We start from the raw sequence: 15,164 nt of genomic DNA on the forward strand, positions 1-15,164 counted from the left end.
GGTGAGAACCAAGTCTGAGAAAAGTCGACCTTAATAGAAATACAAGAATTAAGAAAAAGAGAACTAACACTCAAGGAATCCCTTCAGGTCTCCTGTAAGTGTCAGTTCAGAGTCAGGCGGCTGCCATAAAGGAGACATGTAGAGGTTTCTTGAAACTTACCGGACATCACTAAAGGGATCATCTTGAGTTTTCTGAATATACAGAACAATCATCATAGAACATCTTGGCAGCACCTTCTTACCTTTCGCACGTCCATGAAGTCTATCACCGACCTCTTTCCCCCTATGGGGCAGTTCTGTATATAACACGCTGAGGACAAGGCTAGAAAGCAAAGAAAGGTGATGGCCAACACATTAGACATGGCTGTCATAACGATATCTTGGAATGTTCCTTGGAGTTCTTCTTCCCCTGGACAGACACCAAGGTGTATATATATGTATATATATATATTCCCTACAGGAACCATCTCCTCCCACCGCCCCCTTCCTTCAGCCACGTCATGAATACTATAGTCAGAGCACATTGACTATGACACCAAATTCCTCAATTATTAACCCAAGGTTGAAGATGTGAGGTCACCAAAGAACATTTCATTTTCTAAGACGATTTCTAGAACGTGTTAAGAAATAATGCGGCGAGGAGTAAGACGTTCCATTCAATTACACCCATCCTCAGGGTCAGTGTCGGTGGCTTCTCCTTTTATCAGTGGTCACAACCTTCTTAAGCGTTGTACCCCGGCCCCGGCTCCCTTGTTCCATATTTAGAAGGAGCATGGAATAAATCATCTTCATCTGAAAGGGAAATAGTTTCCTTCTTAAATAAGATATTGTATGGAACGCGGCAGACTGGACATGAGAGAATGACTATGGATGTAGATGGCTAAATATGAGATAGATAGATAGATAGATAGATATGAGATAGATATGAGATAGATATGAGATAGATAGATAGATAGATATGAGATAGATATGAGATAGATAGATAGATAGATATGCGATAGATATGAGATAGATAGATAGATAGATATGAGATAGATAGATAGATAGATAGATAGATAGATAGATATGAGATAGATAGATATGAGATAGATATGAGATATATAGATAGATAGATATGAGATAGATAGATATGAGATAGATAGAAATGAGATAGATAGATATGAGATAAAAAGATATGAGATAGATAGATATGAGATAGATAGAAATGAGATAGATAGATATGAGATATATAGATAGATAGATATGATCTAGATAAATATGAGATATTTAGATATGAGATAGATAGATAGATATGAGATAGATAGATAGATAGATAGATATGAGATAGAGAGATAGATAGATAGATTGGAGATAGATATGAGATAGATAGATAGATAGATATGAGATAGATAGATAGATAGATATGAGATAGATAGATAGATAGATATGAGATAGATAGATAGATAGATAGATAGGAGATAGATAGATAAATAGTGTACATATATATATAGCAGTACTTCACAACGCAATATACTGTGCAGAGGTGTCAGCAGAAAATACCTTGACCCAGGTTCAAGCTCTATACAAGCAGGAAAGGACTGCAGATCTCCCAGGAAAATCCAGTTTAAAGTTGGTTAATTCTTCATCTCTGTGGTACTAACATGGACGAATAACCAGCAGCTTAAACTGGTTTGTCCTGGGAGTTCTGCAGTTCTTTCTTGTTTAGAGAGATAGATAGATATAAGATAGAAAGATAGATATAAGATAGATATAAGATAGATAGAAATAGATAGATAGATAGATAGATAGATATGAGATAGATAGATAGATAGATAGATAGATATGAGATAGATAGATAGAGAGAGATAGATAGAGAGATACATAAATGATGGATATGAGATAGATAGATAGAGAGAGATAGATAGAGAGATACATAAATGATGGATATGAGATAGATAGATAGAGAGAGATAGATAGAGAGATACATAAATGATGGATATGAGATAGATAGATAGATAGAGAGAGATAGAGAGAGATACATAAATGATGGATATGAGATAGATAGATAGATAGATAAATAGATAGATATGAGATAGATAGATATAAGATAGATAGATAGATAGATATGAGAAAATGAGTTTGGCCATAGTCGACGTCCTCAATGTCCTGTCTATAGAACATCGGAGTCCTGTAGACCTTTGGGTGGAGGACAATCGCTGGAGGGTGTAGACTAGAATCAATATCTGACTGTATTGCTAATATTGACTAATCCCAAATGTGATGATGAAGTGAAGTGAATTCCCCTGGTCCTGGAAACATCCAAAGGTGCGGAGAGAAGTTCCTGTGCCCCCAAAGCAAAATCCATACCAAGCATCCACCAAAGACCCCACCCTAGTATATCACTCATACAGGCTAGAATTGTCCTTACTATTGTCCTATTGTGTATAGAATAATATAAGTGATGCAAAATGTCTTCCAACCCTCAGGGACCAGATAGTTTAGACCCCATAGACCGGGGTAGATAAACATTTTTATTCTTACGACTATAAAGCTGTTTAAGACTTTGTATCTTTATGAGATGAGCTGTAAATTTTTGATACATTAGAGATAGTTTTTGATATGTGCTCCAAGTGAGGTCTCACCAGTGCTCTGTACAGCGGCCTGAGCACTACCCTCATTCTACTGCTAATACCTCTCCCTATACACCTATAAGCACTTTCTTCTATTGCTAATACCTCTCCCTATACACCTATAAGCACTTTCTTCTACTGCTAATACCTCTCCCTATACACCTATGAGCCCACCTTGGCCCACTCCTCATAAGACCCTGCTCCAGCTGTCTCAGGTGTGGAGGTGTTGTGATGTCCTAGTATGGGATGTGGCCCTGTACTGTCCTTCTGCCCTGTCAGGCAGAGTCCGTGCATGTCCCCAGGGCTCCCCTGCAGCATACCCCTATTATGTACATAGCTTGTGTATAAAAGAAGTACTGTTACTTTAACCCCTTAAGGACCCAGCCCAAATATACCTTAAGGACCCGGCCATTTTTTTTAACATCTGACCACTGTCACTTCAAGCATTAATAACTCTGGGATGCTTTTACCTTTCATTCTGATTCCGAGATTGTTTTTTCGTGACATATTCTACTTTATCTTAGCGGTAAAATTTTGTCGATACTTGTATCATTTCTTGGTGAAAAATTCCAAAATTTGATGAAAAAATAGAAAATTTTGCATTTTTTAAACTTTGAAGCTCTCTGCTTATAAGGAAAATGAATATTCCAAATAAATTATATATTAATTCACATATACAATATGTCTACTTTATGTTTGCATCATAAAGTTGACATGTTTTTACTTTTGAAAGACATCAGAGGGCTTCAAAGTTCAGCAGCAATTTTCCAATTTTTCACAAAATTTTCAAAATCGGATTTTTTCAGGGACCAGTTCTGTTTAGAAGTGGATTTGAGGGGCCTTCTTATTAGAAATACCCCATAAATGACACCATTATAAAAACTGCACCCCTCAAAGTATTCAAAATGACATTCAGAAAGTTTGTTAACCCTTTTGGTGTTTCACAGGAATAGCCGCAAGTTGAAGGAGAAAATTCAAAATCTTAATTTTTTACACTCGCATGTTCTTGCAAACCCAGTTTTTGCATTTTTACAAGGGGTAAAAAGAGAGAAATTTTCTTAAAATGTGTAACCCAATTTCTCTCGAGTAAGGAAATACCTCATATGTGTATGTCAAGTGTTCGGCGGGCGCAGTAGAGGGCTCAGAAGCGAAGGAGCGACAAGGGGATTTTGGAGAGTGAGTTTTTCTGAAATGGTTTTTGGGGGACATGTCACATTTAGGAAGCCCCTATGGTGCCAGAACAGCAAAAAACCCACAGGGGTTTTACGACTTTTGCATATGTAAAAAAAAATAATCATTTTTTCACTAAAATGTGTGTTTCCCCCCAAATTTCACATTTTTGCAAGGGTTAATAGCAGAAAATACCCCCCAAAATTTGTAACCCCATTTCTTCTGAGTATGGAGGTACCCCATAAGTTGACCTGAAGTGCACTACGGGCGAACTACAATGCTCAGAAGAGAAGGAGTCATATTTGGCTTTTTGAGAGCAAATTTTGCTAGGGGGGCATGTCGCATTTAGGAAGCTCCTATGGTGCCAGAACAGCAAAAAAAAAAAAAAACACATGGCATACCATTTTGGAAACTAGACCCCTTGAGGAACGTAATAAGGAATAAAGTGAGCCTTAATACCCCACAGGGGTTTCACGACTTTTGCATATGTAAAAAAAAAGTTTCCCCCCAAATTTCACATTTTTGCAAGGTTAATAGCAGAAAATACCCCCCAAAATTTGTAACCCCATCTCTTCTGAGTATGGAGGTACCCCATAAGTGGACGTCAAATGCACTGCAAGAGCGCTACAATGCTCAGAAGAGTAGGAGTCACATTTGCTAATTTTTGCTGAAATGGGGGGGGGGGGGGGGGGGGGGGGGGGGCATGTCGCATTTACTGCCAGAAAAGCAAAAAAAAAAAATAATTTGTAAATACATTTCTTTGGAAAAAGGACATACCTCATATCTCGGCGTAAAATGAATCTCCGGGTGCACACTGGTCACGGAGGAACAGGAGGGCAGTCAGGGGCCTTGAGCTTCTGCCTATGGAGCCAGAACAGTGGGACCCCCCCTCAAGGGGCATTATATGGGGTACACTAATAACTAACAAGGGGTACAGTGGGACATAAAAGGATAAAACAGGTTATGTTCCCAGAATGATGACCCAGAGCATAGCCAAAACTAAAAAATATGCCCGCCCCAAACCCTATACTCTGAATCATCATTCTGGGAATGTGATGTGTGTGGGCGTCCCTAACCTGTTGTCTCAAATGCGCACCCGCTCAGGTGGAGAGAGAGCGCTGCGCATTTGAGGCAACATAAAAAGTCCCCGATGATAGTGACTCAGTGACCCATGACCCAGAGAAAAAAAAATACCCCAGAGGTCTTATCAGTTTTTTGTTTTTTTATGAGAGTTTTTTGGGCAATTTAGTGGTTTTATGGGGTTAAAACTTGGAATGTACTCTGGACTTTGTACATTGGGGTCAAATTATGGAAAATTAAAAATGAAAAGGGAAAATTTAGCACTACATGGAAGTGTGATACTCCCTGAAGCAGTTTTTAATGCAGAGGCCCGGATGATCAGGGCAAGTGTCACATTGAGTGGTGGTGTCCTTCCTAATCCCCCTCCTGTTACACACTCTGCATTTTCTCTGGGATCGTCCCTTCTTTCCAGTGTGGGAGACCAGACCTGGAAAGTGTTGGCCTGGGAAGATCCTGGCACCTATAACTTCAGTTCCTTGGGAAGTCCGCCTGCTCTTTCCCGGTCAGCAAAGATCAGGACCTTTAGGACTTCTTCTTGGAACTGAAGGTATGTCCCTGTGTTGCCAGCGTACTGGGATAGTACAAAAGAGTTGTACATGGCAACCTGTACCAAGTAGACCGCAACTTTCTTGTACCATACACGTGTTTTCCGCATGGCGTTATAGGGCTTCAGGATTTGATCAGAAAGATCAACTCCCCCCATATACCGATTGTAGTCCAGAATACAATCAGGCTTGAGGACCATTGTTGTGGTACCTCGCACAGGGACAGGTGAGCTGGGGTTACCATGAATAGTGGTCAGCATAAGGACATCCCTCTTATCCTTATACTTGACCAGCAACAGGTTTTCATGGAGGGCACGGGACTTACCCTTGGGCATAGGTGTCTGAACAAAATTTGGAGGGAGGCCTCTCTGATTCTTCCGCACGGTCCCACAAGCAGACGTCGATCTGGCGGCAAGGGATGTGAAGAGAGGGATGCTGGTATAAAAGTTGTCCACGTACACGTGGTAACCCTTATCCAGCAATGGGTACATAAGGTCCCAAACGATTTTCCTGCTAACACCCAGAGTGGGGGAACAATCTGGGGGTTCAATACGGAAATATCGTCCCTCATACACCTTAAACTTGAGTGTGTACCCGGAGGTACTCTCACAAAGTTTATATAGCTTCATGCCATATCGCGCCCGCTTCGAGGGAATATACTGGCGGAAGATGAGTCTCCCCTTAAAACTGATGAGAGACTCATCTACAGAGAGCTCCCTAAGCGGTACATAGGCCTCCAAAAATTTGGCTCCAAAGTGATCGATGACCAGCCTCACTTTGTAAAGCCGGTCATAGGTGGAATCACTTCGGGGTGGACATGCCGCATTATCTGCATAATGCAGGCATTTTCGAATGGCCTCGAACCGCTTCTGTGCCATGGCCATACTGTACAGTGGGGTCTGGTATAGGACGTCCCCGCTCCAGTACTGCCTGACACTTGGCTTTTTGACCAGGCCCATGTGCAGCACAAGGCCCCAAAATGTCCTCATTTCGGCTGCACTGACGGCATACCATTCATTGGACCTGGCCAAAAAAGAATCAGGGTGGTGGGCGATGAACTGCCTGGCGTACAGATTCGTCTGCTCCACCATTAGATTGACCAGGCTGTCACTGAAAAAATAACTGAAAAAGTCAAATTCAGTGAACCTAGCCGTGTCAATCCGGATTCCGGAGTCGCCAACAAACTCCGGAATCCGTGGCTGATAACCCTCTGGGGGTCTCCAGACAAGCTGATAACCCTCAGGGGGCTCCGGTAAAATTGCCTGGGGGTTCGGACTCCTAGTACGAGCGGCATCACCACTCGCACTAGTGCCAGCCACTGGGGCACTTTCATGGGGGGTGCATGGCCTCGCCTGGTGGCGTCTCCGCCGCCGTGCAGTGGGCTCATCATAAGTACTAGATGATGAGGAGGACGATGAAGAACACAGGAATGTTGGATCTTCATCGTCCTCACTGACAGATTCGGAGTCGGAGGCAAGAAAAGCGTATGCCTCCGCTACCGAAAATGCCCGACGAGCCATCGCCTTTTTCTACGAGGGCGGGGGGCGGTGGTGGGGGGGGAGGGGGTGTGTGGGGGGGGGTGGCGGGGATGTATGTAGTGTGTGTGCTTGGTGTATACTATATATAACGGTGTGTGATTAGATATCACACACCGTTATATGAACAAAAATAAAAAGCTGCGGCCCAGAAAAAAATGGGGGGCCAAATGCAGCGCCCTGAACCCCTAATAGGGCCCGGGTCAAGCTAAAAAATCTCAGGCAGACCCTTTGGGGACCTATTAGGGGGTCAGGGGGGGGGGGATTTTTTTTTAACTTTTATTTCACTGTTTTACACTATTTTTCCTACCTTTCCCTGGGGGGTTTTCTGTCCCTGCTCTATGGGGGATCGTCGGTCCTGAGGTGGCTCCAATCCTCACAGGGGGGGGTCCCTGGCACCTTCGAGCAGCTTTCCCCGCTGACTGAACTCAGCTAATGGGCAGAGCTTCAAGAAGATGCAGTTAACCCCTCCCCCGCCGGCTGCTATTGGCTGGACGATCCAGCCAATAGCAGCGCTCTTGGGGGGGGTGACGAAATCGCCACCTCCCCATAGATACAGTGGGTGATAGGGGGTGTATTGTACACCCCCGATCACCTTGTATCTTCGGGTCAGCGGGTCACACGTGACCCGTATGACCCGAATCGCAGCAGATCGTTAGTGTAAATTCACCAACGATCTGCCGCGATCGCCGACATGGGGCGGTCTGATGACCCGCCTGGGCATTTGCGCGGGATGCCTGCTGAACGATATCAGCAGGCATCCCGGTCCGGTCCCCGCCCGGCACGCGGCGGGGACCGAAATTCCCATGGGCGTATGGATACGCCCTGGGTCCTTAAGTACCAGGACGTCAAGGTGTATCCATACGCCCTAGGTTCTTGAGTGGTTAATGTTTGTACCACATGATTGTTACCCAGAGGGCTCCAGTGACCAGGTGACCCCCCCCCCCAAGTGACCTATGGGCTCCTTGCACAGCCCCCCTATATAAACAGGGGAGGGGCTGCAATCGCTCTCTTAGCCAGGGCTGGCCTTAGGGTGGGGCAATCCTGGCAATTAGCCAGGGCCCCCATCCCCCAGGGGTGAGGGTGTCTTCTCCAGACTGCAGGTATCTTGGCCCACTCCTCATAAGATACTGCTCCAGCTGTCTCAGGAGTGAAGGTGTCTTCTCCAGATGGCAGGCATCTTGGCCCAATCCTAATAAGATCCTGCTCCAGCTGTCTCAGGTGTAAAGGTGTCTTCTCCAGACTGCAGGTATCTTGGCCCAATCCTAATAAGATCCTGCTCCAGCTGTCTCAGGTGTGAAGGTGTCTTCTCCAGACTGCAGGTATCTTGGCCCACTCCTCATAAGATCCTGCTCCAGCTTTCTCAGGTGAGAATGTGTCTTCTCCTGACTGTAGTTATCTTAGTCCACTCCTCATAAGAAACTGCTCCAGCTGTCTCAGGTGTGAAGGTGTCTTCTCCAGACTGCAGGTATCTTGGCCCACTCCTCATAAGAAACTGCTCCAGCTGTCTCAGGTGTGAGGGTGTCTTCTCCAGACTGCAGGTATCTTGGCCCACTCCTCATGAGATCCTGCTCCAGATGTCTCAGGTGTGAAGGTGTCTTCTCCAGACTGCAGGTATCTTGGCCCACTCCTCATAAGATCCTGCTCCTGCTGTCTCAGGTGTGAAGGGGTCTTCTCCAGACTACAGGTATCTTGGCCCACTCCTCATAAGATACTGCTCCAGCTGTCTCAGGTGTAAAGGTGTCTTCTCCAGACTGCAGGTATCTTGGCCCACTCTTCATAAGATACTGCTCCCGCGGTCTCATGTGTGAATGTGTCTTCTCCTGACTGTAGTTATCTTAGCCCACTCCTCATAAGAAACTGCTCCAGCTGTCTCAGGTGTGAGGGTGTCTTCTCCAGACTGCAGGTATCTTGGCCCACTCCTCATGAGATCCTGCTCCAGATGTCTCAAGTGTGAAGGTGTCTTCTTCAGACTGCAGGTATCTTGGCCCACTCCTCACATGATCCTGCTCCCGCGGTCTCATGTGTGAATGTGTCTTCTCCAGACTGTAGGTATCTTGGCCCACTCCTCATAAGATTCTGCTCCAGTTGTCTCAGGTGTGAATGTGTCTTCTCCAGACTGTAGATATTGTAATGAACAGCGCTGCGGCTCCCCGTATATTGTCTCCCGGTGGGGCTGGGATTCGCACTTCGGGCCCGCCCGCATGCGAGTCCCAGCCCGTCACTCACCTCCGTCCCCGGCCTCTGTCCCTCAGCTCCGACACACGTGCACAGGCCTCCTTGCGCGCGCTCACCGGTGCTTTGAATAATTAGTATTCACACCGGCACCATTGTTATAAGTTTTAGCTCCTCCCTAGTACCCTTGCCGGATCTTTGTTTGCCTTGCACCTTAGAGAAAGCTGTCTTAGTGTTTCCTTGCCATGTATCAGACCTTTGTATTCCGTGACCCGACCGTGTTTCTAGCCGCCAGCCTATTGACCTTCTGCTACCCTACTGACTACGCTCCTGTGCCGCCTGCCCTGACTTCTAGCCAGACTGACTACATCCTGCCTATTCCTTCGGTGCCACGCTTTACCTCAGCCACCTGTGTGGTTGAGTCGTGCCAGGGGTAGCGACCTGGGTGTTGCCTGCCGCAGCATGTCCAACACACTTTGTGGCAGGCTCTGGTGAAAACCAGCGGCACCTTAGACTCCGCTCCCTGGCACGGCCCGCGTCATCTGCCACACAGGTCCAGCGGATCCACTACATCACCCGCTCCAGACTACCGTGGTATTACGAATCTACTGCTCCCTGGTTACCTGCCGTCTGCAGTGAGTCTTTCAGTAAGATCTGGCCATGGATCCCGCTGAGGTACCTCTGCCTGAGGATTACTGTTTCCTATGGAGCATGCTATGGTGGCCTTTGTGATCAGCCTCTTGTCTGGAAAGGCTTTGGCCTGGACTACTCCACTCTGGGATCATAGCGATTCAATTACCTCTAACCTCACAGCCTTCCTGGCTGAATTCTGCAGCGTTTTTGAAGAACCCGCACGTGCCTCCTCTGCCGAGTCGGCTCTTCTTAACCTGAGACAAGGGACTTCCTCCGTGGAAGACTATGCAGTCCAGTTTCACATCCTTGCTTCAGAATTGGTATGGAACGACAAGGCCTTGTGTGCTATATTTAAAAAAGGACTATCTAGTAGAATAAAGAATGCTCTTGCTGCACGAGATTCTCCATCTAACCTGTGTCAGCTGATCCATTTGGTTGCACGAATTGATGTGCGTTTTTCCAAAAGACAGGAGGAGCTCCAAAATGAAAGTGGGCTTACCGAAAAGACTATGCTAGAGGATCAAACTTACCTCACCCAAGAGGAAAGATCCCTACGAGGCAGCAAGAATTTGTGTCTTTACTGTGCCTGCCCAGAGCACTTTCTCAAAGACTGTCCTTCCCGTCCTCAGTGTCCAGGAAAACGTCCGCACCCAGGATATGTAGGAGAGACCTCCTTGGGTGTGTGCACCATCTCTTCCCATTTGAATATCTCCGTACAAGTCCATGTTTCTGCTCAGACTTCTTTCTTCGCTACAGCATTTTTGGACTCAGGTTCTGCTGGCAACTCAATTGATGCCTCTCTTGCCAAGCCTCTGTTCATCTCTTCTGTCACTGGACAAAATCTGGACTGTAGAGTGCTATATCGCACGGAGTCTCTTCTTTTGCAGGTGGGAGTCTCGCATAAGGAGAGGATTGAATTCTTTGTGCTACCACATTGTACTTCCCAGATACTTCTCGGTCTTCCTTGGCCCCAACGCCATTCCCCACAGCTTGACTGGAAATCTGGAGAGGTCACTCGCTGGGGACAATGCTGCCAAAATCGTGGTCTAGAGTCTGTCCAGCCTAAAATTCTTTCTACCATTCCTCCCATGCCTGGTCTGCCTGCCCCTTATCAAAATGTTTCTGATGTCTTTTGCAAAAGACAGGCTGAGACTTTGCCTTCACATCGTCCTGACGACTGCCCAATTGATTTACTGCCTGGGACTATGCCACCTCGTGGTAGAATCTACCCTTTGTCAGCCCCGGAGACTCAAGCCATGCAAGAGAACCTCCAAAAAGGATTTATCCGGAAATCCTCCTCACTGGCCGGAGCGGGGTTCTTCTTTGTGAGCAAGAAGGATGGTTCTCTCTGTCCATGTATCTACAAGAGAGGTCTCAACAAGATCACGGTCAAGAATCATTATCCTCTTCCTTTGATCTCAGAACTTTTTGATCGTCTTCAGGGGGCCAAAGTCTTCTCCAAATTGGATTTATGTGGTGCCTACAATCTGATTCGAATTCGAGAGGGATACGAATGGAAAACAGCTTTCAATACCCGAGATGGACATTTTGAGTATCTCGTGATGCCTTTTGGCCTTTGCAATGCTCCAGCTGTTTTCCAGGACTTCGTCAATGATATCTTCCGCGACCTTCTCTATACCTGTGTAGTCGTTTATCTTGATGACATACTGATTTATTCTTCCAACTTGGAGGAGCATCGTACTCACGTTCGTCTGGTCTTACGACGCCTCCTGAGGAATCATCTCTGTGCCAAACTGGAGAAATGCCTTTTTGAGAAATCCAGTCTTCCTTTTCTCGGATATATTGTTTCTCATCAAGGACTGCAAATGGATACAGTAAAATTGTCTGCGGTTTTGGATTGGCCTCGCCCTACCGGTCTTCAGGCTATTCAACGATTCCTGGGATTTGCAAACTATTATTGTCAGATCATCCCACATTTCTCTTCTGTGGTCACTCCCATTGTAGTTCTCACCAAAAAAAGGGCTAACCCTAAGTTGTGGCCTCCTGAGGCCGAGGAGACTTTCTCCAGCCTAAAGTCTGCCTTTGCTTCAGCCCCCGTGCTATCAAGACCAGATCCGGGAAAACCTTTTGCCTTGGAGGTTGATGCTTCCCCCGTTCAAGCAGGCACCATTCTTACCCAGAAAAGTGTCAAGGGTAAAACTGTGACCTGTGGATTTTTTTCTAAAACCTTCTCGCCAGTGGAGAGAAACTACTCCATCGGAGATCGTAAACTGCTTGCTATTTAACTCGCCTTGGACGAGTGGCGACATTTGTTGAAAGGATCTCCTCATCCGATCAGTATTTATTCTGATCACAAGAATCTCCTGTACCTTCAGTCTGCCCAGTCTGTACCTTGAACCCTCGCCAGGCAAGGTGGTCTTTGTTCTTCTCCCGATTTAATTTTTTCGTTCATTTCCGTCCAGCTAATAAGAATATCAGAGCTGACGCCCTCTCCAGATCTTCTGACATTTTGGGTTTGGATCCTACTCCAAGACATATTATCCCTCCTGATCGTCTGATTACTGCAGCTCCTGCCGATCTACTACAGCGGCCTCCTGGTAAAACTTTTGTACCAGTCAGATTAAGACGCAAAGTTCTAAACTGGGGTCATTGTTCCTTATTGGCTGGCCATCCAGGAGTATGTAAGACATTTCTTCTAATCTCCCGAAACTATTGGTGGCCGTGTCTGGAACATGATGTCTCTGAATTTGTGCGTTTCTGTGCCACTTGTGCTCGAGACTAGACCTCTCAACAGAGACTCGCGGGACTTTTGCAGCCGTTACCCATTCCTGAGATTCCATGGACTCACATCGCTAAGGATTTTATTACCGATCTTCCACCATCACACAATAACACAGTCATCTGGGTTGTGGTAGATCGGTTTTCTAAAATGGCTCATTTTATTCCTCTCCCCAGGCTCCCATCAGCTCCACAACTGGCTAAGCACTTCTTACTTCATGTCTTCCGTCTTCACGGTCTTCCAGAAAACATTGTATCGGATCGTGGAGTACAGTTTGTGTCCAAATTCTGGCAAGCCCTCTGTTCTTGTCTTGGCATCAGTTTGGATTTCTCCTCTGCCTACCACCCCCAGTCCAATGGCCAGGTGGAAAGGGTAAATCAAATTTTGGAGACTTGTTTACGCCATTTTGTTTCTGCTCGTCAGGACCACTGGGTTGATCTTCTTCCCTGGGCTGAATTTTCCTACAATCAGAAGGACTCTGAGTCCACAAGACATCTCTTTTTTTATTGTTTTTGGTCATCATACCCGGTCTCCTCTTCCAGTCCCAGTCTCTTCCAGTCTCCCAGCTGTAGATGAACTTGTCCAAGATTTTCTCCTCCATTTGGCGACAGACTCGGCAATCATTATCTCTGGCTTCCTCCCGAATGAAAACTCAAGCAGACAAGGGAAGAAGATCTCCCCCATCCTTCTCTCCTGGTGATAAAGTGTGGTTATCTTCTAAATACATTTGGCTTAAAATCCTCAGTTACAAACTTGGTCCTCGTTTTCTGGGTCCGTTCGAGGTCTTACAAAAGATCAATCCAGTTTCATACAAACTCCTCTTGCCACCTTCTCTACGCATTCCTAACTCCTTTCATGTATCTCTCCTCAAACCTCTAGTTACCAACCGTTATTCTCAAAGAAAAAACTCTGCTCCAACTCCTGTCTCCGGTTCCTCAGATATTTATCAAGTTAAAGAGATCCTGTCCTCTAAAATGGTACATGGCAGAAAAATTTTTTTGTTCCATTCGAGGGGTTTTGGTCCTGAGGAGAGGTCCTGGGAGCCCGAGGAAAACATCTTGGACCGTAATCTCCTCAAAATAAGAGGGGGAGACCAAAGGGAGGGGGGGGGTACTGTAATGAACAGCGCTCAGGCAGGACATACCGGCCATGAGCGCATCTTTCCCCGTGTGTTGGCTCCTGATGGGGCTGGGATTCACATTGCGGGACGCGCCCGCATGCGAGTCCCAGCCCGTCACTCACCTCCGTCCCTGGCCTCTGTCCCTCAGCTCCAACGCGCGTGCACCGCCTCCTTGCGCGCGCGTGGCGGAGCTTTGAAATTTAAAGGGCCAGTGTGCCCGTAATTTGTATTCCCACCTGCACCATTGTTATAAGTTTTAGCTCCTCCCTAGTACCCTTGCCGGATCTTTGTTTGCCCTGCGCCTTAGAGAAAGCAGCCTTAGTGTTTCCTTGCCATGTACCAGACCTTTGTATTCTGTGACCCGACCATGTTTCTAGCCGCCACCCTATTGACCTTCTGCTACCCTACTGACCTCTAGCCAGTCGGACTACGTCCTGCCTATTCCTTCGGTGCCACGCTTCACCTCATCCGCCTGTGTGGTCGAGTCATGCCAGGGATAGCGACCTGGGTGTCGCCTGCCACAGCAAGTCCAACCCGCTTTGCAACAGGCTCTGGTGAAAACCAGCGGCACCTTAGACTCTGCTCCCTGGCACGGCCGGCGTCATCTGCCACATAGGTCCAGGGGATCCACTACATAACCCGCTCCAGACTACCGTGGTATTACGGATCTACTGCTCCCTAGATACCTGCCATCTGTGTTGAGTCTTACAGGTATCTTGGCCCACTCCTCATAAGATCCTGCTCCAACTGTTTTAGGTGTGAAGGTGTCTTCTCCAGACTGCCAGTATCTTGGCCCACTCCTCATATGATCCTGCTCCAGTTGTCTCAGTTGTGAAGGTTTCTCCTCCAGACTATAGGTATCTTGACCCACTCCTCATAAGATACTGCTCCAGCTGTCTCAGGTGTGAAGGTGTCTTCTCCAGACTGCAGGTATCTTGCCCCACTTCTCATAAGATACTGCTCCAGCTTTCTCAGGTATAAAGGTGTCTTCTCCAGACTGCAGGTATATTGGCCCATTCCTCATAAGGTACTGCTCCAGCTGTCTCAGGTGTGAAGGTATCTTCTCCAGAATGCAGGCATCTTGGCCCACTCCTTATAAGATACTGCCCCAGCTGTCTCAGGTGTGAGGGTGTCTTCTTCAGACTGCAGGTATCTTGGTTCACTCCTCATAAGGTACTGCTACAGCTATCTCAGGTGTGAAGGTGTCTTCTCCAGACTGCAGGTATCTTGGCCCACTCCTCATAAGATACTGCTCCAACTGTTTTAGGTGTGAAGGTGTCTTCTCCAGAGTGCCAGTATCTTGGCCCACTCCTCATATGATCCTGCTCCAGTTGTCTCAGTTGTGAAGGTTTCTCCTCCAGACTATAGGTATCTTGACCCACTCCTCATAAGATACTGCTCCAGCTGTCTCAGGTGTGAAGGTGTCTTCTCCAGACTGCAGGTATCTTGGCCCACTCCTCATAAGATACTGCTCCAGCTATCTGAGGTATAAAGGGGTCTTCTCCAGACTGCAGGTATCTTGGCCCACTCCTTATAACATCTGGCTCCAGATGTCTC

The 15,164-nt window shown here is 46.6% G+C and overlaps 1 protein-coding gene across 2 annotated transcripts in view; it reads right to left on the reverse strand.

The window, feature by feature from the left end:
- LOC130300362 (mesotocin-neurophysin MT) overlaps positions 1-15,164 on the reverse strand; it is a 40,634-nt gene that overhangs the window by 12,813 nt on the left and 12,657 nt on the right. The window contains exon 1 of one of the 2 annotated variants that reach the window (XM_056551535.1): positions 243-416. The exons of the other annotated variant lie outside the window; for it this stretch is intronic. Coding sequence (XP_056407510.1) covers positions 243-371 — 129 coding nt within the window. The 5' untranslated portion in view covers positions 372-416. Of the gene's footprint in view, positions 1-242; positions 417-15,164 lie in introns of those variants that run through there. 2 annotated transcript variants of the gene reach the window in all.

The sequence above is a fragment of the Hyla sarda genome, chromosome 1 (assembly GCF_029499605.1).
Source record: "Hyla sarda isolate aHylSar1 chromosome 1, aHylSar1.hap1, whole genome shotgun sequence".
Lineage (NCBI taxonomy): Eukaryota > Metazoa > Chordata > Amphibia > Anura > Hylidae > Hyla > Hyla sarda.